This window comes from Camellia sinensis, unplaced genomic scaffold (genome assembly GCF_055761805.1).
Source record: "Camellia sinensis isolate YWXY unplaced genomic scaffold, ASM5576180v1 Unanchor13, whole genome shotgun sequence".
Classification (NCBI taxonomy): Eukaryota; Viridiplantae; Streptophyta; class Magnoliopsida; order Ericales; family Theaceae; genus Camellia; species Camellia sinensis.
The window spans coordinates 1,856,790-1,883,005 of record NW_028129009.1 but is presented as its reverse complement, the minus strand read 5'-3'; the positions used below and the strand labels follow the sequence as shown (position 1 = coordinate 1,883,005).

At 34.6% G+C, this 26,216-nt stretch overlaps 1 protein-coding gene across 9 annotated transcripts; it reads right to left on the bottom strand.

The window, feature by feature from the left end:
* Window positions 1–252: 252 nt before the first annotated feature.
* On the bottom strand, window positions 253–14,461 carry LOC114318129 (uncharacterized). Of its 9 annotated transcripts, none has more exons than XR_003648929.2 (8): window positions 14,198–14,431; window positions 11,520–11,645; window positions 11,353–11,396; window positions 7,900–10,887; window positions 7,184–7,288; window positions 6,857–7,031; window positions 5,809–6,031; window positions 253–843 (listed from the first exon to the last, which is right to left on the bottom strand). XR_003648929.2 is itself a non-coding variant. In XM_028264984.2 (8 exons), exons 1-8 carry the CDS (start codon window positions 14,198–14,200, stop codon window positions 634–636), a joined length of 3,552 nt encoding a protein of 1,183 aa, XP_028120785.2. In that variant the 5' UTR covers window positions 14,201–14,431; the 3' UTR covers window positions 253–633. The 9 variants fall into 9 exon arrangements, 8 of the variants coding, with proteins under 8 accessions (XP_028120785.2, XP_028120783.2, XP_028120784.2 ...); XM_028264984.2 differs by lacking the exon at window positions 5,809–6,031 and having other exon boundaries at window positions 7,900–8,391; window positions 8,491–10,887; XM_028264982.2 differs by lacking the exon at window positions 5,809–6,031 and having other exon boundaries at window positions 14,198–14,461.
* Window positions 14,462–26,216: the final 11,755 nt, after the last annotated feature.

Here is a 26,216-nt window from a genome sequence, read left to right as displayed (position 1 = left end):
GGAGATCCAAGAACCACTGGAAAAAGATTTTCATTCATACCAATAATTTTATCTGTCAGAGAATTCTTCTTTTCATGGTTTGACCTGCTGATAGATAAAACCAATCACAGCACAGCACATTCCCCTAGCTAGAAGAGCAGAAGACCATGTTCCTGTTATCAATATACAACTCCCAATACCAAAAGTACCTGAACCCAAATCAAACTGAACCCAGAAGCAGGGAAAGAAACAAAGCAAAACTGAATGTAGCACTTTTCCTCTAAAATAGACGTACACTATAAATTAAAGCATCCAAATAACACCTAAATCAATATCAATGTCAGCAGAACCTGACATTGATTGTCCGAGGGTCTGATTTTCTATCACCTAAAAGAGAGATTTCCAATCCTGAACATAGTATTTTTCCTCTACAATATCTATCTATATATGGGTGTGTGCGCGTGTGCGCCCGTGCACAAAATTACACACAGAGCTGGGAATACCACGGTTTGGACCAAGGGGAGTAAAGTAAAGGTACCCCTGTAATTCCTATTTGAGATTAGTTTCTAGTTGATTTGCCTGAAAACTTTTGGCAGAAAGGGAAAAGGAACTACTCATACTACTCATATCTCAAAACATATTTTGCAGTAGTGGTTACCAGCGACGCCTAGAGAGGAAAAACTCATAATCAGGTTGTCTGTTTACAGATGGCAAATTCCCCTTGCTTACAACAGCTCTTGCCATAAGAGATGCCGTCTGCTCAAGTGTCCTCAACCTCTCCTTCAGAATTCCAGAAGGATTTAAATTTGGGATTTCTGTTGTCTGGCACTGTGCAGACTGCCTTAACTGGAACCAGCATTCACCCTGTCCATTAGCCATTCAAACTTACAGTAAGTATTTTATAAGACATTCTTGATGTCACCAAAAGCCAAATTTAGCATCTATACCTGAACTGCACACCAAAATTCAGTGAATACAGGGCAGTTCATTAGTTAATATCCAGAAAGAATTTCAGTAAATGGACAAAAAAGGCAGCTGCGAGGATAAGAGCCATATTTGTTTGTAAATTATTTTGTCATACCATAGAGAGGGAGAATCAAGATGACCATTGACACTATTTTTCAGAGTTCCGTTATCTTATATTGGACATTCCAATGGCCTTCAGTAATTGTTGTTGAATTTATGGGAAAGTGACTGATGTAACCAGTACAAGTAAATTGATCAAATGAACCCTATTACAGAGCTATTAAATAAGTCAAATCCATGTACATTCAAATGGAAAAATTAACAGGATGACATCAAACTCATCAATATTTCCTTGAGAATGGACTTGTCTCTGACCAACTTATAGTGAGCACATTTTCAATAAGCTTTTTTAATCAATGAAAAGAAAACTCTCAAGAACATGATATTTAGATTAACAGAGGTGCACAGTAAGCCTAATTTGAGAGGGTGATGTATAAAGAGAAATAAAGAATTGTATTATTGATTCATGTATTGATATCTATTACAATGATTCATGATTCCTATATATAGAAGAGGGTGAGTGTGTAGTAGGTAAGGAGTAGGTGAAGTGGAGGTGGTAGTGGTGTAGTGGGTTAGGTTTAGTGGAGTAGGTGAGGTGGTAGTGGTGTAGTGGGTTAGGTTTAGTGGAGTAGGTGAGGTGGTAGTGGTGTAGTGGGTTAGGTTTAGTGGAGTAGGTTTAAGTGGGTGAAGTAGGTGGAGAGTAGGGTGATATTGATATCTATTACAATGATTCATGATTCCTATATATAGAAGAGGGTGAGTGTGTAGTAGGTAAGGAGTAGGTGAAGTGGAGGTGGTAGTGGTGTAGTGGGTTAGGTTTAGTGGAGTAGGTGAGGTGGATTTTAACAGCCCCCCGCAAACTCAAGGGGGATAGGAACTAACCAACTTGAGTTTGGAGAGAGTAACAAAACAAGAAAATACATAAAAATAAAAGAGGATAAGAGACACTGTATGGTCGTGTCAGACCATTGGTGAAGACACTGGATGGTGGTGTCATAACGTTGTAGAGGACACTGTATGGGGGTGTCATAACCATGTAGAGGACACTGTATGGTGGTGTCATAACGGTGTAGAGGACACTGGATGGTGGTGTCAGACCGATGTAGAAGACAGTTTATGGAGTCATGTCGGACCGTTGTAGCAGACACTGTGTGGTCGTGTCAGACCGATGTAGAAGACAGTTTATGGGGTCATGTCGGACCGATGTAGAAGACAGTTTACGGGGTCATGTCGGACCGTTGTAACAGACACTGTTGTGACAGTTTACGGAGTCTTGCTGGACCCTTGTAGAAACTAACCGGAATCAATGTCGGGACAGTCTACAGAGTCTTGTCGGACCCATAAAGGAGCTAACCGGAATCAATGTCGGGACAGTTTACAGAGTCTTATCGGACCCTTGTAGAAACTAACCGGAATCAATGTCGGGACAGTTTACAGAGTCTTGTCGGACCCATAAAGGATCGCATCCTCAAAAGGTGCGCCCAATTTTTCAAAAGGCGTGCCATCAAAAGGCGTGCCCAATCCATAAAAAGGCGTGCCATCAAAAGGCGTGCCCAAGTCATCAAAAGGTGTGCCGGACATGATGGCGAGGCACGTGGGCGCCTTGGCTTGCGTGCCCGTTTGTCGGCTGGTGGCAAGTGGCGCGCGATGCGCGTGGCTGCCTCGGCTATATAACCAAGGTTGAGGCAGAGGTTGTGCAAACCAGTTGGAAACCTCTGAATTTTGGCAGTCTGAAACACTCTGTAAACCCTGCTCTGAAACACTTAGCAACCCAAAAACATGGCCTCTTCTTCCCGTCCAGCTACCCAGAACCTGCTCACGCTCTTTCCAGAACTGAACGAGCCCACAAGAGAAATAACTGGTACGGTGGCCAGTGAACCTCAACCAAACACCTCTGGTTTTGCTCCATTGAACTTTCCGATGCGGTCGGTGGAGCAAAAAATGGCGGTGCAAACTGATATTGAGGCCAATCAGTATACTCTGAAGTCATGTGTGGAAACCATGACGGCGGTCACAAATTTGTCGAACCGGCTGCAGAGTAGGACAAATGAGGTGCAGCATGTAAACGCCCAACTGGCTCTGCTCCAACGCATGTATAAGGATGCGCGAGCAGAGATAAGTGTGCTAAAGGCAGAAAACAAGGAGCTGAAGCGGAAGGCCACCGTTATGTTCCGATTTGGAGGGCCGCCATATGCTGTAGTGGAGGAGCAGGGAGGAGGCAACTTGCTTGGTGGTCTAGGAAGCATGGAGGCTGGGCAGTCACGGGACAATCAAGAGAAAAGCAAGAAGAAGAGACCCGCAATAGAGTAGAGAAGAAAAATCCCACTGTGGGTGCGGTTGTTTTGTTTTTTGTTTGTTTGTTTGTTTGTTTGTTTTTTTTTTTTTTTTTTTTTTTTTTTTTTTTTTTGATGTAAAATGGTGATCGGGGTGAGTCCCGATATGAATAAAGCAAGTGTGTTTGGCAAACTCGAATGGTAGGTGTGGTAATGCAGAAAAATTAACTGGAATGAAATTTTTTTTTTTTTTTTTTTTGTTTTTTTTTTTTTTGATATTGGTATCATGGAGTGGGCGGTGGTACAAAAATATTGTGTAGAAAAAGAGGGAGATGGTGGAAAATTATTGTTTAGACAGAGAGAAGGCATGTGAGGTGTAAAGTGGAGGACAAAATAAAAGAAAAAAAGGTGAGAAATGTGATGATTTCTGTCCCTTCGCACAAAAATAGTACCACTAAAAGATGTTGTGGCTGCAAAGCCTGAAAAACTCAATGCATCAGTGGTTGATGGCGGAGACAATTGGAGTGTGGGACAGAGACAGCTTCTGTGCTTGGGGAGAGTCATGCTAAAACACAGCAAGATTCTGTTTATGGACGAAGCAACGGCTTCTGTCGACTCCCAGACCGATGTTGTCATTCAGAAAACCATTCGCGAGGACTTTGTGTCGTTTACAATAATCAGCATAGCTCACAGAATACCCACAGTTATGGACTGTGACAAAGTGATGGTTATGGATGCTGGATGGGCAAGGGAATATGAAGCCCCATCTCAGTTGCTCGAGAGGCCTTCGTTATTAGCCCAGCAATACTCAGATTACTATGCATTTAGAGGCCATGAGGTGTACCAAACACCATTCAAGGAGGGGAAGAAAAGAGGGTCTGAGAAGCTTGATCAGAAGCAGGTTGTCCATAGGAAGTCCATTGATGCATTTGGACAGAGGACTTCACAGTATAGAGGTGTCACAAGGCATAGATGGACCGGTAGATATGAAGCCCATCTATGGGACAACAGTTGTAAGAAAGTTGGAAGAGGCAGGAAAGTGAAGGTATGTGTACAAAATTCCAGCGGGCAGCGGAGGCAAGGTTGCCGGCCGGCTGCCCGCCGGTGAGAAAACAAAATACGGGCCTAAATCTTATGGCTCTGATACCATGTAGAAATTTAATGTATAAAGAGAAATAAAGAATTGTATTATTGATTCATGTATTGATATCTATTACAATGATTCATGATTCCTATATATAGAAGAGGGTGAGTGTGTAGTAGGTAAGGAGTAGGTGAAGTGGAGGTGGTAGTGGTGTAGTGGGTTAGGTTTAGTGGAGTAGGTGAGGTGGTAGTGGTGTAGTGGGTTAGGTTTAGTGGAGTAGGTTTAAGTGGGTGAAGTAGGTGGAGAGTAGGGTGATATTGATATCTATTACAATGATTCATGATTCTTATATATAGAAGAGGGTGAGTGTGTAGTAGGTAAGGAGTAGGTGAAGTGGAGGTGGTAGTGGTGTAGTGGGTTAGGTTTAGTGGAGTAGGTGAGGTGGATTTTAACATGCTGAAACCTAAAATAAATTTGTAGTGGGGTTGAGTTTAATTTTGGACTTAAACCATAGTTGATTAGTTCTCACTATAGGCTGAATCGTGGTTTATTGTTAAGCATTGTCTACTTGGGTTGAGACCTGAAATCCGTAGTGAGATATTCACCTCATACAACACTTTAGAAAATGCCTATGAAGATGCTTTAGAGGCTGAACATTATCTAGCTAGAAAGGTTTGTTGATATAACCATTTTCTTCCGAATTGTCTAGTAGGGATCACACACTCGACTGTCGTTGCACCTTCCCATAATCCTGTTGTGATACACACCCTGAACCTGCAGTTTTATTGGAAAAAGACAATGTTGACCAAGTTAACAATGGTTCATACATCTCATTTGACTAGAGTCACTTATGAATCTCATGATTACTTGAATGATGTTCACATGTCTGCATGATTTGGTCATCTGAAAGTGCTCAAAAAGTTAGAGATCCAATCACCACTAATTGTGACCTTAGGAAGAACATATTGAGTCTGAGAGCCCACTTGATGTTAATGTTGATCATTCTCCTCAGTCAGTTGACTTTGTTTCTTTGCCTGATAATAATAGTTCAATGGTAAAACTTTGGTCTAATAACCTTGAGGTTATGGGTTCAAGTCACGGGGAAACCGCTTTGTGCACTATGCCAAATGTTAGGTGTGTACTCAATCTTTCTCCTCCCAAACACACATTAATGTGTACTAATTGGGTGTTGTTTTTATGATCCTTTTTACTTTATCTTAACAGTTGTTTTGAAGATATTTAAGATCATCAGGACTTTGTCATCACCCCTCACACCACATTACTTCTTCCTCCAAGTACTTGACATTGATATTTAATGAAAATATTTGTGCAATTCTTGAATATGGATATAATGCATATTTTACTGATTTACCATTGAATTACATATTTGTCCAAAATTCATATGGACGATATTTTACTTGATCAAGGCCCTTTGCAGCCTCCTACCTCGATTGTAGATTTTTCTACAGGAGTTGATCCGTTCCTACTACCAGCTCATAACCAAGACTTTGTTCTCTTCCATGGAGCTTCTCATTCTCATCTTCTTGTGAAAGTACTTCACTGATCACATGCAATATGGGTGAAGAACAATTTCGCCAGCACGAGCTTCATCTTATGGAGTACTTTTATCTTCACAACTCTCCGGATGAGATGAGAGTTTCCCTTTCAACTGAGAAAAGATGGGGATAGAAAAGGCATTGGATAAAGATTTAGTAATTTATTTCGGCATGGTTTTATATTTGTTGCATTTATTATTTTATTAGATTTTTTTTGTTAGGACTTAATTATTATAGTGTTTTTTTTTTGTTAACTTTAATTTAATTAGGGTTTTCTAGAATGCTTATAGACATGGCCTTATGTAATAGTTTTGGAGACTAGAACTGATATGAATATTGATTAATGGAGATTGAGATATCATTTTGGGATTGTGACCTCTGATTTATTCTTCTTATTTGTTCTTATTGGCGCTACATCAATTAGCCACATACATAATCTAAGAAATTGCTTCGCAGAATCATCTATACTTCTGAAGAGATCTAATATGAGGTCAACCATCAATGATGCTTGTCAGGACCATCATCCTTTTACTTATCCTAGAGAGAAAAGCTTCTGAAACTCCAACAAGTTACGTCTGACTATCTTTCTTTACTATTCCTATTCTAATTCACATATATATAAGATTTATCTAGTTATAAGGAGACATCCTTCACAACTAAATCAATATTTGGTGTGATTACTCCTAGCCTTACACCACTTCACAACTGGATGAATATTCTCAAGTGCATGACAGAATGATAATCTTAAAAGGCCAAAGCTTGATATCAGCAACCCCAAGGAGCCATGGGCTCCATCAAAGGGAAATTTAGCACTCCTCTCAGAAGAACCAGATCAAGTATCTTCTGCATATCTTAACGAATTAACAAAACCACTATCATAGAGCAGAAGTTGAAACCAAGACAGTTAGAATATTTACAACTGCATGACCATTGTGTACCTGTGCATTGTAACTCTGAAGGCCAACAACTGGAGAAACTATACAAGCACCCACACCAAAGGAATCAGATGTCCCACTTCGACGAACTAAATGACCAAGTGAATGGTAAGTCAAGAAAGCCGCACGGAAGCTGCCATCAGGTATCCTATAAATAGGATACCAAGCAACTGAATACCTGAAAATTGCATGGTTTCAGCAGATGCATCTAGAAATTCTCTCTTTCAGATCATAATTTATTTACATAATTGTTCTACAATCAGCTTGTTTGATCTGCTTCACTACATACAGTATTATACAGAAATACCCTGGATCACATTAATTACTGACCAGGATTTAGGGTGTAGATCATTTAGAGGCACTGACTCGAGTTTAGTGGAATCCCCATAGGCTCTGGGTTGTGAAGGTCCATCACCTCTAACCAGCTCTTTTATCCTGGAAAAACAAGTTGGGACGAAGATCAATTCAAACCATTGACCAAAAAGCAGTTTTTAAGTAAACAAACTGCAGCTCCTCGGGATCATCAGACAGACATGATACATGAGACATCATTTCCATTTCTGTAAATTATTGGCAAAGTTCCTCACACCCATTCTTTTGAATAACAAAGACAAGGAAATTCAATGGGAACAATCAAATAATATGTTGTAAACATCTATTGTGCATTTGTCCTGTAGGAAAAAATAACTGTCGTAATATGTAGAAAATAACAACTCGTACATTGTTATTAGTGAAAATGAACACATAATTATATTAGAAGCAATATTGTTCAGACGGTAATTCATTGTTCAATAATTTAGTACCATGCACTAGTATCGAAAAAATTGTGCACGGTGAGTTTAGGTGCAGAAGAAAAATTTCAACTACTCCAGAAGATTTGTAGTTGCAAAACATTGATAAAATTTATGCATATAACAGCTACAACATAAAGGATGCTACTACTTCATTCATTAATATAGAAGGATTACAGCCTTAGTAACCTTTATGACTTATCAAACATACAACTGAAACATGGAGACAAATAATGATGGTGAAACAACACTTACATTTCAAACAACGGTCGCCTTTGCTGAGGTTGTTCAACTTCAAAATATTCAAAAAGAAGCTCCAAATCATCAGAGCTTGTAGAATCATCCAATTGAATAGTTGCATTGCCTTCAATACATACTGAAGATGTGTCTGAACAACACACAGAATTCCTTGGTGACAGAGAGCTTGTGTCCTCAACGAGAGGCTGAGGAACAAGTACTGAAAATATTGGAAGAGAACCACTATTGGAGGAGTCTTCAGAACTTCTGTCCAACTTACAAGCCTCTGTACCAGGAATCCTACTACTACTTTCCAGAAGATAACTCTTACAGTTTCTAAAAAGCTGAACTGCTGACAAGAATGGAACAAAATATGCACGAAATGCGAAACGATCAATACCCAATCTTTTTGAATTTTCAAAATCTTCAGCTCTTACTTCTAAACCATAGGTCCCATGTTTCTCATACCACTGCCACAGACTCCCCAAAGAGATGTTGGGTGTCTCGTGTCTGCACAGAGGAGCACCAAATACCTCATCAGTCAAGCAAGTCTGACAGCTTAGAAAATTGTGTGGTAGAGAAATAACAGGTGATGCAGAATAAAGCAACCTTTCAAACTCAGCAATTGGATATCCAGTAGCCATTTGAACAGCTTCAGACGCCAGTTGTGCCCTATAGGCATCATTCAACACTACTGCAATCTTGCTTGAATCATTTTCAACAGAAGAATTATTTTGGTCTATTAGATCATGACTTGAGCACTTTGCAGCAGCATGATTGACACAGGACTCTTTCGGAGCGCATGTACTCTGACTACTACACTTCTCGATCTGAAATTCATCTTCAGAATGTAAGCCATTGTCATCTCTAGAATCCTGTACACTGCACATTACATGAGCATTTATTGAAGAAGTAAAAGTGTTGGGATCGTAAGCCATTTCCCTCACTGTGTTTTCCAAAGTACAACTTTCCATGGCTGATTTATTATGATTGGCCAATAGTGAACTGTTAGAATGGCCAGACCTTGCAAGCTCAGAATCTTTAATTCCAACAGGTATCCATTTTTGCAAAATGGATCCACAACTGTGATCTTGCTTACTGTGTTCTACAGAACAAACCACTTTGTCTATTTTGATATCTTCTTCAACTCCAGGAAGATGGTACTCTGTGGACAGCCCGTCAGGCAGCTCTGTTTGGTCTTGATGGTCACAGAAACCTGATAGAGAGCTACTTTCTCTTTTGGCAGTTTGATCATTCAAACTGGAAAGAGTAGCACAGACATGATGAAGCGGCTCCAACTCATTGGGACGACCTTCTAAGTTTTGAATGGGTTTAGAAGTAGTAGACTTGACTCTATTAGTTTGGAATCCATTCTTTTGGCTACCAATTTTAAAGCGAGATCTTGAAACACCGTTTAATCCTTTTTGCCCAGTAAATTGTGCTGGAATATCCAATACTTCATTCTGTTGCATGTTAATCTTCAGGCACACATTTGAGCTTGCCTTAGTAGCATAAGGTCCCTTTCTAGAATAATAGTTTAACTCTTGTTTCAGCCCAGAAATAGGTTTCCTTTTCAACTTTCTAGACGCTTTGACTTTTGACTGATTTTTATCTTCACATGTTGATAATATACTAGATTGAGCAATATTACAGTTCTTTCTAAGGAATGGAACCTCTTTCAACCCAATACCACTCTGTGAGTTAGCCGAGTTTACTTTTCTCAACCCGTAGCTGCATTCACCAGTGTCATTCCTCTGAACCTTTTGCCAGATGGAATGATTATTTTCCTTTCCAGAGTGGCCATAAAACTTTCCGACAGTGCTTAGGCAGGAGACACTTGAATTCCTGGGCACTCTTTTAATCTGCTTACCTTTCCTGGCCATTTCACCACTGATACATCCTTGCTCACAGGAGGTTGTTCCCTCAGTATGCCAATAGGAATCTTCAACACCATTTAACATGTTTCCATGAGAAAAACATCCCTTTTTGGAAATATCACTAGAAGCTTCTGAAAGATTAATTCCACCACTGTCTTTGGTGGAAAGTTTAGCATCATAACCAGCATTTATACTTTCATCACCATTTGAACAGACTGAAATAGAATCTAACACAGGAGAGTCCTTTGTCTCAGAGAAAACACTGGATCGTTGATCATTGAAACAACTGAGTTGTTTAGAATGTGTATCCTGCACTCCATTTAAGATAGAAAACTCTGGATAAACAGTTTGAACCCCATTTTCAGAATTGGGTGAAGTGTGTTCACTTGGCATAAAGTTAGCTTCCAAGACATTGACTTCATCAATGTAAGATGTGGATGCCTTTGGTGTTTCAGAATAGTTTATAGTGCCACAACCGTTTCCTTCAGAATCATTGTCCAGGCCACTATGTTCAGGCGATGACATTGCCAATTTAGTTGCATGTTGAAGTGGTCTGAACCCATAATCTGTATTCTTACTGACACCAGTTTCAGATGTTGAACTTCCATGAACACATTCAAAGTCAGTTGAGCCAGTATCACATGAAAGCTTTTTGTTTTGCTTTCCCTTCTTCCTTGCCTTCTTTTTTGAATTTCTTTTTACAGCCTTGTCTACTTTGGATTTAGCAAGATAGATATCAGATGAATTAGTAGCATTAGAGCCAGTTGGGATCATACCAGAGGAATCACTGCTGTTGAAAGGAGTCTTGCAAGAAGAATTGCCTGGCAACACATTACATCTACTCACTTTGTTTGCCAAGCCTTTGTTATGAGATTGATACTGAAATTTTGACCCAGAAAAGCTTCTAGCTGTAAATGACTTGACAGAGCAACTCCTCTCAGTTGTAGGCCCTCTCCGTGCCTTTTGTTGATCAACGCTTACCGAGCTAACCAGCAATGGAGAAACCAAATGGAGACCATCCAATTTTAGCTGAGATCCAGATCCTGTGTGATCAGGGCATTGCAATGGCAGTGCAAAAATTCTCCAGTGTCCATCAGGTTCTGGGTTGAAGAAGGTGAAGATTGTATACCTAAAAATTAATAAAGAATAACAAATCAAATTTATAAAGGGAGAAAGAACCGAGAGTTATACTAAATAATATGGTTATTTGTTTCTTCTTATAGTTCTCCCTTGCTGACAATCTATTGCCGATCCTGGCCTATAGCTCAGGCTCCCAAATCACCAAATTTACAGCTGTTTGTAAGACCCCAATACTTAATTTCTGAATCTCCACTCATGGAGAGCTGATACCAGTAGGCCATAATGCCACTCTTCTTTTTTGAAATGTGAGACATACATATATATAAATAATGATGTTGTATGATCATATTCAGAAACTACTATTTCTACATCCAAACATAGACATGCATAGAACAGTACTTGCTGTATGTTCCAGGAACTGAAAAATATATATATATATATATATACCATAAGCAAACTGATTTACAGGTGACCAGTATCCGATCATGATAATAGGTTCCAAAATTTGTTTTACCTATGATCAGAGTTCCTCCAAGCAAGAGAAGACACTTCACAGTCCTGAAATGAAGCATGAACATCCATTGATAACAAGAAAAAGTCACACGAGCCAAAATGAAGACGGGTGAACCAAAAAAAAAAAAAAAAAAAATCAAATGGCTTATTACAAAATACAAAAATTACGTTTGAAGATGCTCTTGAATTATTTTCTTCCAAAGATTTCCTGAATGTGGAATTGTTTTCCTGGTCTACAATTTTCTGAGTATTGTTACAGGTTCTTTGAAGAGCACAATGCATCTTTTGCTGTGCCTGTCCATGTTAAGAAAGCTGGTAAAAGAACAAGAACTGCTGGTCGGACAAGAACTAGCAAGAAAGATATCAAGATATTCAAAACTAAACTCCTCATAAAAATTAGTAGGCAAATTATCCGCAGTTATTAGTCAACCAAGGAGCTTCGAAACTCAGTCAGATGTGCTACATAAATCACAGTTGCAATAAAAAATTGAGGCAAAAGGTGTGGGACTTGGTAGGAACCATAAGGATAGTATAAACATAGCAGTGGTAAACTTAAGACGAACAAGAGGGGGGGGGGGGGGGGGGGTTGGTGGTGGCATCTAAAAATTTGAAAAGACCCAAACAACAATAAATGATTTCACCAACAAGGTTAGATCTCATCAATGAGTTCAGAAGGTATGTTGATGCTGGTGAGGAAAAGAAAGCTTCTCCATGATGCATTTGAAATGACTTCAACGTGACTTGATTTAAACACATTACAAAAGAAATCATATAAGCATGGGGAAAAAAACTGTAACAAGCAGATTTGACCATGGCGAAAAGTGGGTTTTAACCAGGTTTATCATACTTATAATGAATTAAACAAGATGTGTGTATCCCTCCTCCCAACAGAAAAGGAGAAACAACAAACAAATGGATCCAAACAGAAAATGGCATTGGCAGTGAAATACATGAGCTAAACATTGAAATTTCCATCTTATAAAGAAGAGTAAAATAAAGGATACAAATGTCATACAAAGGCAGCACAATAATGAACCCCACTTATTGTCGTTGTATCACTGCCATCTCTATCTTGGCAGTCTTCTCAAGCATTCTAAGCAGGAAAGGAAGCTAATGGATTTAATCCTAATAAAGGCTTCATAAATGCCTAATTCAGGATCACTTGTGAAGATGAAAACTGCAAAGAGTGCTATAACCAGTGGTGGACCCAGAAATCATGAGTAGAGGGGGCCAAACTAATGTGCAATTGAGCAAGTTTGATTGGTTTGACTGTGAAGCAAAGTCCCACATTGCCCGAGTACTAAAATAATGTTAAGCATATAAGCATGAGGGCACCCTCACCCCTTAAGCTAGCTTTTGGGGTTGAGTTCTACCCAAGATCGCGTAACATTGACAACCTCTTCAAATAATTGGTAAGCTACAATAGAATGCAAATTTATTACAAAAAGGACAACAACTGGGAAATCCAATAAGGTGAATGAGTTTTCAAATGAAAAAAATTTCCAATTTAGGTGCCATGTTAACTCAAAATTAAAACAGTAAATTTGTTACGAAATGAAAACAGAACCATCTAATAGTAATGACGTTAGCAAATTCTCCAATATGACAATAGTCATTTATCAAAAATGAGGCATTCAAATGCTTGCAATCAACGAAAAAGGTCCAGTTAGACTGTTAAAGGAACGTGTGTGGGGAGAACACAAAATAACCTCAAACTCATCAAGGAAAAAAAAAAAAAACTAAATAGAATACAACTTCTAAGGCTCGAGGAACCCTAAGCATGTTTGGTTCGAAAAGCCAAAAAAACTTGTCTGGTAGGCTGCTTGAATTGATTATCATGAAAACAGAAATAGGTCACAAAATATTCTATTTTGCAATTTTTTGCATAATGAAGCATTAAAGAAAGAAAAAGGAATAACCATACAAACCGCAGACACAAGATAACGAAACCAACCATGATGGCAATGACAACAATGGAGACAATGATATTAACCTGTTCTGAGGCATATGCTAACCTATTGAATTCAGAAATGTATGTATTTATCTTTCTTCTTTTTTCTTTTTTTCTTTTTATTTTTATGCTGACCTTGAAGAAACTTGAAGGTAGTAAAAGAAAATAATAACACAAATGGGAATCAGAGACATGTTCCAGAGAGCTCCTAAAGCCCAAATTGGGTGCCTCTCTCTCTCTCTCTCTCTCTCTCTCTCTCTCTCTCTCTCTCTCTCTCTCTCTCTATTGAGATTTGAGACAGTGGAGACAAACTAACAGAACACAAGCCTATGGAACTGAAATTCAACCACCAGTCAAAATTATCATTCGATAAATTCTAACCAAACACTCATGTAACCACTGAAAAAATGGAATAGAATAGAATAGAATAGAATGTCCATCAAAATAATATCTTTAAAAAAAATATTCAGAAAAAAAAAAAAAAAAAAAAAAAACTTAATGGTAGGTGAAGCTTTCCCCAGATTTAGGGGAGGAAAAGAACGAAAAATATAACAAACCGCCAAATTTGTCAGAGAAATCCCTTAAATTTCTCCAACCCCAAATTTGTTAGCCGGAAATTCAGCAAAAGGAAAAACGAAAACACACACACACACAAAATAAAAGCTTCATTGAAAAATCAGTATAATGCATGTGGGAGCAATTCAATCACACATATTCATTATACCCATCTATATACAAATATACATACATGTATATAGGGAAAAAGATCGAAAAGTTGGCTCAGATATTTTGTGCTAAATTTAGATAGCAGAAACAGCAGCGAGATAGTAGTGTGTGTGTGTGTGTGTGTGTGTGTGTGAGAGAGAGAGAGAGAGAGAGAGAGAGAGAGAGCTACCATAACATGAAGCTGAAGTCGAATCTGTTTTCTTTGCTATTTAGAGTTCTCTCCTTCTTCCTTCGATCTTCTACGATCAAAACAAAATTCTACCCTTTCTCATGTTTGGTTCAGGCAACAAATCACTGTGAGAAACGATGATGAGGAGAAACTATACTCCATTTTAACCACAGCTGTTAGGTTTGAATTTTCTAGCGAGGAAACTCATACTTGGAGGGTGCTTAGGAATAGGATTTTTTTTTTTTTTAAGGTTTTTTTAGTTGTGAGATGTTTAGTTTGAGTTTTCTAAATTAAGTTTTTTGGAAATTGAGTTTTTTAATTTTTGTATTTTTTTTTGTTTTTAGTGAATATTTTTTAAATTTTAAACAATTTTTTTACTTTTTTAGATGCATATTAGTTAGATGTATCTAAAAAGTAAAAAATTTGTAAAAAAATATTTTAAGAAATTAATAAATATATAAAAATATAAAAAATGTACTGAATTCTTGTATTTTTTGTATTTAGTGAATTTTTAAAAGATTTTTTTTATAATTTTTTTACTTTTTAGGTATATTTATGTTAGGTATGTCTAAAAAGTAAAAAAATTGTTTAAAATATTAAAAAAATTTAGTAAAAATAAAAAAAACACGAAAAATAAGAATGTAGAATTTTCTGAAAAGTATTTTTTGAAAACTCAAAATAAGCAAGCTGAATGATTTTATTTTTTTTTGGTATTTAAAAAGATAGTTGGGTTTTTTGTGATTGAATGTAATGTTTATAAGAGGAAAAATAAAATAATTATAAATTTAATATGATATTTTGTTTAAATTTTTTTTTTTAAATTTTGTAACCAATTTATCTTTTAGTAAAAAAAATCAAAAAACAAACTTCCCAAACAGCAGTATGCGTAAGATAGACAGATATCTTATATAATCCCAAAAAAAAAAAAAAATATTCCATTTTATTTCTCATTAAATGTAGTGGTATTTACGGATGAGCAATTTTGCTTAAAATAATTAATAAATATAAAGATAAAATATAGGAATTTTTTTAAAGATTTTTAATATTAAGATTTTATAGTATAAAAAATATTTAATATTTTTATAATATCTGAAATTCCTCAATATTGACTTAGAAAAAATTCGATCTACAGAATTTCTCTAGACTTCTGGGATAAATTCTCTCTAGAGAAATTTTCCAAAGAGAAATTATGAGAAGGCTAAATAATTTCTCTAGATTCTAGTCTAGAGATTTTCTCTAGATTTCCAGAAAATTTCTCTGATTTTCGCAAGAATTTCTTTGCATTCAAATCAGAAAATTTCTATGCTTTTCCAGTTACGATGTGCAATACACAAAATCAATCACCTAAATAAGTAACAACAACAACCAATATACATATATATATATATATATAGAGAGAGAGAGAGAGAGAGACTAAAAGGAGAATTTCTCTGGATTCAAACCAGAAAAATCTAGAGAAAATTGAAGGCTATGTTTGGTTGTATTCTTAAGACATATTTCTACCCATCCATTTGCGCTTCATGTTTGGATATAATTTTCAAATCGTAATTCCACCATACAATTCAAAATACATCTCCACTTCTCATTTGGTAGATTTCTCCCTTCGTTTCTCCATTGTGAAAAGCTTCCAACGATACATACTCTGTGTCTTCAATGTTCTCAATTTCTGAAAAGCTTCACATGAAAGAAATTTAAAGCTGAACTTCTGAAAAGCTTCACGTGGAAAGAAATTTAAGGCTGAACTTCACGAGTCGTCTTCCTCTCTTTGAACGATCATAGCTCAAGATTCTTCACAGGTCTTGTTCCTCTTTGTTAACTGAGACCTTCAAATCTAAACCATGTCTGTGAACCCCCTCTCCATTCATAAAATCGCATCCACCAGCTCCCACAAATCAATTGAGTTTCACTTTGTGCATTGTGGAAGATTCACTCTCCGAGCAACGAAACAACGACAAGACCAAGGTCAAATAAATCACAAATTTCTCTCAAATTTTAAATTACAACTCACTGATTTCCTCAAACATCCCCAAATTCATTCCCAATTCATCTGTGTTAGGTTAAAATTGTGAAGTGTATTCTCGAATCAGACCCCTATCGAAGAAACGCATATCCACCTACTGTACCCACTCCGTCACCAGTGACAATTATTCCACTCCTACTGCTCTGGTACGTATATCCTTCAATCGATCTGCTATGTAATAGTTGAGAAACGGAAATGGTTATGATATGTCAAACCGGTTAACCACTAGGACAACTGACTGGTCGACCGCCAATCTAGCTCCCTCTCTTCTTGGTCGACCGCCATTCACCTTCTTTGATGCTTCTTTTCTTCTGCTTATCTCTACTGATTGTCTACTGTGTACGCTTCTTTCACAAACTTTTTTGCATGCAATATTCTGTTTTTTCTTGTTGTATCTGTTTTTCCCAACACTGTTAACAACTTTAATTGATGAATTTTTTTTCGTACCAAAACATAATTGTAGATGATTCTTGCATTGTTATTTTTTAATATCCAATTCAGATTTGTTTAGATATAAATTGTGTGTTGTTAGATGGATAGCAACAATTCTGATGACAATCAAGACACAAAAATGTGAAGTTTCAGAATTGAAATGAAGCTAATAAACATGTTAAGAGACGAGGTACAAAAAAATCAAACAACAAGCCGTACTACTATGTGGACAGTTAGGCATTGGAACCATTTTGCAACTGAGTTGCAAAATCTGTATGAGTTTCAATACACACGAAAACAGGTGAGACAAACATATCAACGACTGAAAGCTGATTACGAAACCTTCAAGCGATTGCAGACACAGGCCAGTCTAGGATGGGATCTCATTGTAGAAACGGTTGTTGCACCCGATGAATTTTGGGATAAGGTATTGAATTAACCTGTACCCTTTTTCAATTTTTTTTTGTAACATTTGATCACACATACAATACGCTTATTTTTAATATTTTCAATTGTTGTAGGCAGCAAAAAAATGTTAAGAAATTTAGGACAAAAGGATTTGAGTATTTTCAGGAAATGGCCGAAATTATTGAAAACTGTTGTGCCACAGGGGCCTTAGCTCATGCATCCACACAAGGAGCTCCTGACTCTGATGAAGATGATGAAATGCTCAATAAATTTTGGTCACTTGGAGCTGGTGGGAGTAATGCGGCTGAATCTATTGTTGTTAACATATTTGGTGATAAGTACATAGAACCATCAAAGGGCAAAAGTCACAAGAGGGGCCCTACAAATAGCCAAACTGATAGTGGTCGTTCTAAAAGGTCACGATCAAGTGGCTTTGATGATGTTTGCGTAGTTTTCACTACCTACGTACAGGCAAAAATGGAACATTCTCGTGCCCGATCAATAGACACAGAGGTTGTAAATGCAGGTGGTGATGAATATTCCCTTGATGCATGTCAAGTTGCCCTGTTAAAGCTTGGGGATATACCATCAGTCTAGTACATTAGGGCCCTAACACTATTCAAAAACAAGGAATGGCGGAGGTTTTTTATACGTATTCCTACCCATATACGCCTAGCTATGATCCTAACTTTGCAGTGAGGGAAGAAGTTGTGGCTTGATTGAGCTTGCGGTTCTCTTTGTGGTTGCGCAACATGATTTGATGATGTCTTTGTTTTTCTTAATTTTTTTTTTCACCTTATGACATGCTCTTTTTTATTCGTCTTTCTCTGTTTATTTCTATATTTTTTTGAAATTGTTTCTGTTTTACATTTAGATGTAATTTTATTGTTCTGCATTCTTTCATGTCTGTTTTCTTATTTTTGCTTCAACTTTCAATTTTACACACAACATACAATATGAAAAGATAGTAATGACAATATGACTAAATATTAATATGTTTTTTTCTTCACATGTATATTTCCATCTAGTTCGATAAATGACTAAGGCCGACAAATTGTAGCCAGTGGTTTATTTTAGTTTCACCAATAATTGTAACAGTTAGCATGTTGTTAATCATTTTTTTATAGTTATGCGTTATTGTGATGTAGCCGAAACAATATGTCATCCGACACAGAAAACAATGCAATGGAGAGGTCATCAGAGGAGGATGAGGTTATTGAAGATTTTATGAATTTTTTGATGATTGCTTTTATGAATGAGCATATGAATGTGTCAACTAGCAGACGACCGCAGCGAACTTATCCATTCAAAGGTGATAATTACATCTTCAATTTATTAAATGGTCATCCATAAACAATGATGGACATCATGTGAATGGATGCGCAAACATTCATTTTATTGAAAGACACCTTACTTCAAAATGGCTTTGTGGAAATTGAACATATGCATATCAGTGTCGAGGAATCGCTTGGCATTTTTTTGTACACTTTCGCACAAAATAACCGGCATAGACTACTAGTCGATAGAAATCAACACTCCACTGAAACTATTTGTTGGCACATCAAAATCGTTATACGGGCACTGTGCAAGCTTGCATCAACGGTTATCAAACCACATAACCAAGATGAGATACCGGCAAAAATTATAAATGATATGAGGTTTTTTCCCTGGTTCAAGGTATGACTACATGTTTGTCCTGTAAGTTTTCAATAACAGTAACAATTTTATTTTTTTTTAATGTTTTAAAAGTAATATCTAGGTTTGTTTCGCGTTTAATGTCAAACTAATATATTTCAAGTAGGATTGTATCGGTGCTATTTATGGCACATTGGTGAATGCGTAGGTCCTTGCCTCAAGGCATAATACATTCCGTGGTCACAAAGCTACGGTATCGCAAAATGTACTCGCAGCTTGCAACTTCGATATGTTGTTCACATTTATCAATTCTAGATGGGAAGGTAGCACCCACGACAACACAATTTTAGTTGACTCAATTACAAGAGCTGATCTACATTTCTCACACCCACCCCATGGTGAGCGTCACCAAATAAATATTGACGCAATTTTAGTTAATGCAATTACAAGAGCTGTCTTAAAATGTTGATTTTGTGTACATGTATTTGACAGAGCATTACCTACATTATTTACATGTAGGCAAGTATTATTTAGTAGATGCTGGCTTCACGAACATGCTTGGATTTCTTGTCCCGTTTTGTTCCCAATGCTATTGCTTGCAAGAGTTTCATGGTCGTCATTATTCTGGACCCAAGGAATTGTTTAACCATCGACATTCGTCGTTATGCAATATCATAGAAAGAACATTTGGTGTTTTGAAGAAGCACTTTCCAATATTGCGGTTCATGCCAAATTACAAGTCTACAAGACAACAACCCCTTGTGATTGCATGTTGTATAGTGCACAATTGGATCCATTTGCATGCAACTATGGACTCCATTCTTCATGGAAGCTGATAATGAAATAGCGGCAAAAGTGGCAGAAGTCGGGTTTGTTGAAGGCCAAGCTGACTATGTTGACATGTCACAACATAGGTTGACGTACCAATTGAACTTCAGGGATGCAATTGCTACTGCTATGTGTCAAAATCATGTTGGCCATGGCTAGATTTGTGATGTGAAGAAATAATGTGAATTTCGTAGTATTATATATATATTATTACATTCGACTTCTTTTTTTTTTTTAATGTGTAAAACATTTGAAAATATTAAAAATATATATGTTAAAAAAAAATCAACCATAATTTAAAAAAAATATTAAAAAAAATAATTTTGTTGTAAAACTTTTTAGTAAAACAAAAATATTAAAAAAAAAACATTTTAAAATTCATCTATCTTGTTGGTGTTGTAAAAAATCAACCATAATTTTTTAAAAAATATTTTTTTTTTGTAAAGTATAAAAATATTTTAGTAAAACAAAAATATTAAAAAAAATGTTTAAAATTCATCTACTCATTGGTGTTCTAAAAAATCAACCATAATATTTTAAAAAATAATTTTGCTGTAAAATATTAAAATATTTCAATAAAACAAAATTATTTAAAAAAAATTGAAATTCATCTATCCCGTTGGTGTTCTACAAAATCAACCATAATTTTAAAAAAATATATTAATTTTTTTTTTGGTTGTAACATATTAAAATATTTCAGTAAAACAAAAATATTTAAAAAAAAACATTTTAAAATTCATCTACCCGTTGGTGTTCTAAAAAATCAACCATAATTTTAAAAAAAATATTAAAAAAATAATTTTGTTGTAAAATATTAAAATATTTCAGTAAAAAAAAATTATTAAAAAAAATATTTTAAAATTCATCTACCCATTGGTGTTCTACAAAATCAACCATAATTTTTAAAAAAATATTTAAAAAAAATTATTTTTGTTGTAACATATTAAAATATTTCAGTAAAACAAAAAATATTTTTAAAAAATTAAAATTCATCTACCCCGTTGGTGTTCTAAAAAATCAACCATAATTTAAAAAAAAATATTAAAAAATAATTTCTTTTTTAAATATAAAATATTTTAGTAAAACAAAATTATTATAAAAAAATAAAATTAAATTCATCTACCCCATTGGCGTTCAACAAAATCAACCATAATTTTAAAAAAAATATTTTTTTTTTTTGTTGTAACATATTAAAATATTTCAGTAAAACAAAAATATTAAAAAAAAAATTTAAAATTCATCTACCCCGTTGGTGTTCTAAAAAATCAACCATAATTTTTTTTAAAAATATTGAAAAATTAATTTTATTGTAAAATATGAAAATATTTCAATAAAACAAAATTATTAAAAAAAAACTTTTTAAAATTCATTTACCCTGTTGGTGTTCTACAAAATCAACCATAATTAAAAAAAATATTAAAAAAATTGTTTTTGTTGTAACATATTAAAATATTTCAGTAAAACAAAAATATTAAAAAAAAAACATTTTAAAATTCATCTACCTCGTTGGTGTTCTACAAAATCAACCATAATTTTTAAAAAAATTATTAAAAAAAATATTTTTGTTGTAACATACAAATATTTCAATAAAACAAAAATATTATAAAAAAAAACATGTTAAAATTTATTTACCCCGTTGTTGTTCTAACAAATCAACCATAATTTAGGAACCAAAATATGATTGTAGACATATTTTTGTTGTATATTTAATAAGAAAAAAAAGTGTTATTCTGAAAAGTTACGTACTATCAAATGTGGTACCAACTTATAAATCATACGTACATTCTCATACCTATAATTAGGTGCTATGCACAAGTTACATGCTTTCAGAAACTTTCCATGAAAATTAATGGGTAAAATACTAATAGTTATTTTTGTTACATTTAATTCAATTTAAATTTTACTGAATATTTTCTTATTTAATATTTTTTTTGTTATAACTGTTATTTTACTAAAAATTTTACTAATAGTGTTAGTGATAGTATTAATTTATTGAATATTTTATAACTGGTATATAGTTACTACTTCCTTTGTCCTGAAATATTAGTCCCTTATTCCATTTTTCATTATCCTAAAATGTTAGTCCATTTTCAGAAATCAAGTACAAAAATAATATAAATTTTCTATTTTGCCCTTCTTTTAAATTCATTAACAACATAAAAAGTACAATTGTGACATTGATATTTCTCAAAAAATGTACTATCAAAGGGTAATTTTGAAAAATCAATTTTTTTTAAAGTATAATAATTGTACTACCAAAAAAGTTAAATTCCCCAAAAGAGACCATTATTTTGGGACAGAGGAAGTAATTGATATTATTTTATTTTAAATTTCACTGAAAAGTTGTGCAGCAGTGAAGGAAAAAGTTTGGTTATAACTATTTTTTTTTTTTGTTAACAATTAATTTTTCCAATTAAATGTTAAGAGGAGTTTGGTTAACAATGTTTTTTTTGTTAATAAATATTTTTTGAATTGAAATTTGTAAAGAGTTTGGTTATGAAAAAAAAAAGGAAAATAAAATAAACAGATAGGTGCATCATTTAAAAATAAAAACAGACAGCAATAAATTATACGGAAAAAAAAAAAACAAACACAAACAAAATACAATGACAAATGGTGCTTACATTCATGAACCAAAAAAATTAAGAAAGGAAACAAACAAGTAAGAACAGAAAGTATGAGTACATCTACAAGACAACTAAAAACCATAACATGCGTCAACTATTTAATCGCTCATTGAAACAAATTAAGTGTCATTGTCAAGTGGTGGTGGAGATGGAGGGAAGTAGTAATGGTAGACCTGAGTCACTCAATGGTCAATCTGATCAATGCGGTTGCTTGTCACTTCATCACATCTTTCAGTGTCTACACGAAATTCACCAAATTGTTGAATTAGTGAGTTCTGAGCAGCGGCAAATATATCGAACCGATTACCCAATGTGTCGTTCTTGTTCAATCGCCAAATAATCAGTCCAGTATTGAGGTTGTTGATTTGATGGCATGGCATTATCATTGGGGTCTTCGGGATCATCAACTATTGGTGCATTTGCAACATTTATAGATCTCAATAAGTTGTCAGCGCCAGCTCGGGTCAGTGTATACTCTGAAATTGGTGAAGTGATTTTCACATATGCTTCACCTACAAGGCTGACATGATAAGCTTTGAAAATTTTGGTTAGTAGAGCTCCAAAATGTAGTGACCGGCCACTGAGAGTACCAAGATTTGTAACCATCATTTCATTCAGTAGTATGTAGCATAAATCTAATGTTTGTCCAACTTCAAAACAATATAACAAATAAACATTATAAAATGGAACAACATCAGAATGTCCTTTTTTGGGAGTGACATTTTTTACTATCCATCGATGAAGAATATAAAGGTGGGGTTTCAAATGTCTTGCCTGTAAATTAGTGCTAGTAAATCAGTTCTCACAAATTGTAGTATAAACCTCACTTACATCACCAACAATGTTAACTAGGTCAGACTCACTTTGAAGTTAACTTTGCGAATCTCTTGACTGAACTCCAATAATTTGTGCCAAAGTGTAGGGGTTCAGTGTGATTAGTTTACCTTTGACGTAAGATTTCAAACTATTCTCTCCAACTTGAGGTCTCAAGTGAAGGTAAAACAAATACACAAGACGTGAACATACCTTTTGTGGTAAATTGGTTAAATGTAGCCATCTCATCGTCTCCAGTCTGCCAACCAACAAAGGATCATATTAAAAAGGTAGATTTACCCTTCTCCTGGTAACAATTGGTCGGTTAGCAAAATTTGGATAAGCTTGTTCATGATTATATGTGAGAAAATTTGGCCACATTTTGATCTAGTTCTTTTTGTTCTCGGCATGACTTATGAACGTAAGCAAAATGATAGCAAAATGTGACAAAAATGTATGAAAAATGTATAGCAAGATATATGAAAATGGTGTGCAAAAGGTAAACAACAGATAACCAAAGCTCAGCCTCGGGTTGAGACTTGCTGGAAGCTGGAACAGGCGAGACTGGTTGACTTGTCGGATGACCCACCGGTTGACTGCCAAGTCGACCTGTTTGCTGAACTGTTCAACTTACTTCTACAGCTCTGAAATTGTGAATAGCTCTGAAAGAACCTTTGATCAAAGCTCTTGGTCTCTTGTTTTACATGGATATGAATTGTAAAAATATAGACTAAATTTCTGAAATTAATTGGTTGTGAAATTAATTGACGTAGATGGTGGAGGAGGTGGTTGTATCGTTCGGGTCTCTGATCTAATTGTATTGATACTATTTGAATAATGAATGTCAATGAAAATGGTGAAGAAGTTGGTGATAGTTGTGAAGTAATGAAGTTGTTGGAATGAATAAAGTGTTGCTGAAAGTTGTGAAGTGAAATTGTTGGTTAGCAGAGTGATATAAAGTCTCGGTCAAACAAATGGTCAAAAACACACTGCTGAGTTTTGGCCTTTTTTTTCTCTTTTTTTTTCCCCCCTTTTATCGAAAGCTGATCAACTGAGGTTTTGCAGAGGACTGATGGTTCTGTAGAATATGAGTTAAATTATGATGTTGTCCCTTTTATTTTTTTTCTAACATATGAATTTAGTATTCGCTAAAAGAGGGGTAATGTGGTCATTTCAATGTCAAACACATCAATGAATAGTCACACTAATATTATTGATGGTGCTTTCCATTTCACGGGTGAAATGGACAGGTGAGACACAATAATGAAAGTGAAGACAAAGGTATAGGTTCACGGATTTTTTATCATAGTAATAAAATTTAACAAATGAAAAAAATGTTTAGGTAGCATTTGGTAGCGTTTATATTTTTGGTTTCTATTTACAAAAAATTTATTAATTAGTTTTCATTTATTTTTAAAAAAATATAAATTACAAACACGTTTGCTTTGAACAAAATATTTATTGTCTAAATTTAACAAACATAAATAAAAAATATATATTTATTCAGGTCTAAAATGTTTATATTTATTTTATGTCATTTTATGACAATAGGATCATACACATTATAATTGAAAAAATAACAATTATAAGAATAAATTGGGAAAAAATTAATTTAAAAAAATTGGGAAAAAAATAAATTCAAAAACATTAATTGAAAAAATAATAATTGCAAAAAAAAATATTTGGGAAAAAAAGTAATTGAAAAAAAATTAATTGGGAAAAAAATTAATTGAAAAAAAATTAATTGGGAAAAAAATTGAAAAAAAGTTATTAATTCATTTTTTGAATTGAATTTTAAAAAGAGCTTGGTTATGAATGTTGATAAAAAATTTCAATTGAGTTTCGAGTTATGTTTTTTATTATGAATTATAACTTTTTGAATTAAGTTTTAAAAACTCTTTTTAAAACTCATAACCAAACAAATTTTCTTATTTCACATGTCATATCAAATTTTCAAAACTCAATTCAATAGTCTATTCAAAAACCATAACCAAACAAATTTTCTACACTCAAATCATAATTTCAAAACTCAAAAACTCAAAATACAACTCTATTCTCAAATCATATTTAGAAAACTCTACCAAATGCTATAGAAATTTCTTAGGTTTTCAAATTTTCTCTGTGTTTTAACCAAATTTTATGTATTTATAAAATTTCTCTACAAATATAGCCAGAGAAATTTTACTGACCACTTCTCACAAGCATAACAACAAACACATTTAGTGCATAATCAAACAGACGGGGAATATACAAATCTCATTGTCAATTTCTTTGACAAGTTGGAATATGCAAATTTGAAAAACAACCAAGTTGATATATGTATATATATATATATAAACATAACCAACAACAAATTAATATCCAATTAGAAGAAACCATATCACTATTTGGTTGATGGAAAAGAGAGTACATAGATAACCTACCTCCTATGGATCTGATGCGAATGGACAACTTCTTCTTCCTTCATATGTTGTGCTTCGTCCATTCTTGCTTCATGATCGAACATCGACTTTCGACGCCCGTTAAGCCCATCGCAGGTGAGAGCTAGTTGTCGGCAAGACAAATCGATAGAGAGAGAAAGAGAAAACTCCGGTTCATAAACAAACACGATGAGCTCCAAGTCGCTGAGCTCAAACAAGAGGTTCATCGATACAATCTTTCAAACAAGAGGTTCGTTGGAGGTGACAGCGGGGAGGTGGCAACGTCGAAAGAAGCAGTGACAGAGATGTGAGAGAGAGAGAGAGAGAAGAAGCGATAGAGATGAGAGAGAGAATGAGAATATATAAGACATATGGACCTTAGCCATCACAAAATAATATTGTAGATCTCTCCTATTACTAAAAATGGGAGAGTGACCCTAGACTAATTTTCTTTAAAAAGTATTAAAATAATAATAAGATTAAATATTACATTTAAATCAAAATTATTTTATTTTTTCTTCACAACTATTAATGCCAAGTTAAAATAGTCAAATAACTAAAACAAACCGAGCTAAAAAAGCTAATTTCAAATGAAGGCTTTAATTTAACCATTAATATTTTCTCTCTTTTTTCTTACATAAATGAGAGACAACTATATTTTCTTTACTTTTTTTCACCTCATACCAGAAGAGTAAAGTTCGTAAGTTAAATTACTTTCCTTGTATCTTATATTTGATGAGAAATTTGTGAAAATGAGTAAAGTGTACACTATCCACACTATCATTTTTCTTTTGTTTTTCACTCCATAAACTTCTATTTAAATATTAAATTTATAA

Bases quoted from the DNA above. Each gene is read 5' to 3' on its own strand.
- LOC114318129 (XM_028264982.2), bottom strand. The intron at 10,888-11,352 runs GTAAAACAAATT...ATTAATTTTTAG, and splicing joins TGGAGGAACTCTGATCATAG to GTATACAATCTTCACCTTCT. The intron at 7,032-7,183 runs GTCAGTAATTAA...TGCAATTTTCAG, and splicing joins GATCTACACCCTAAATCCTG to GTATTCAGTTGCTTGGTATC.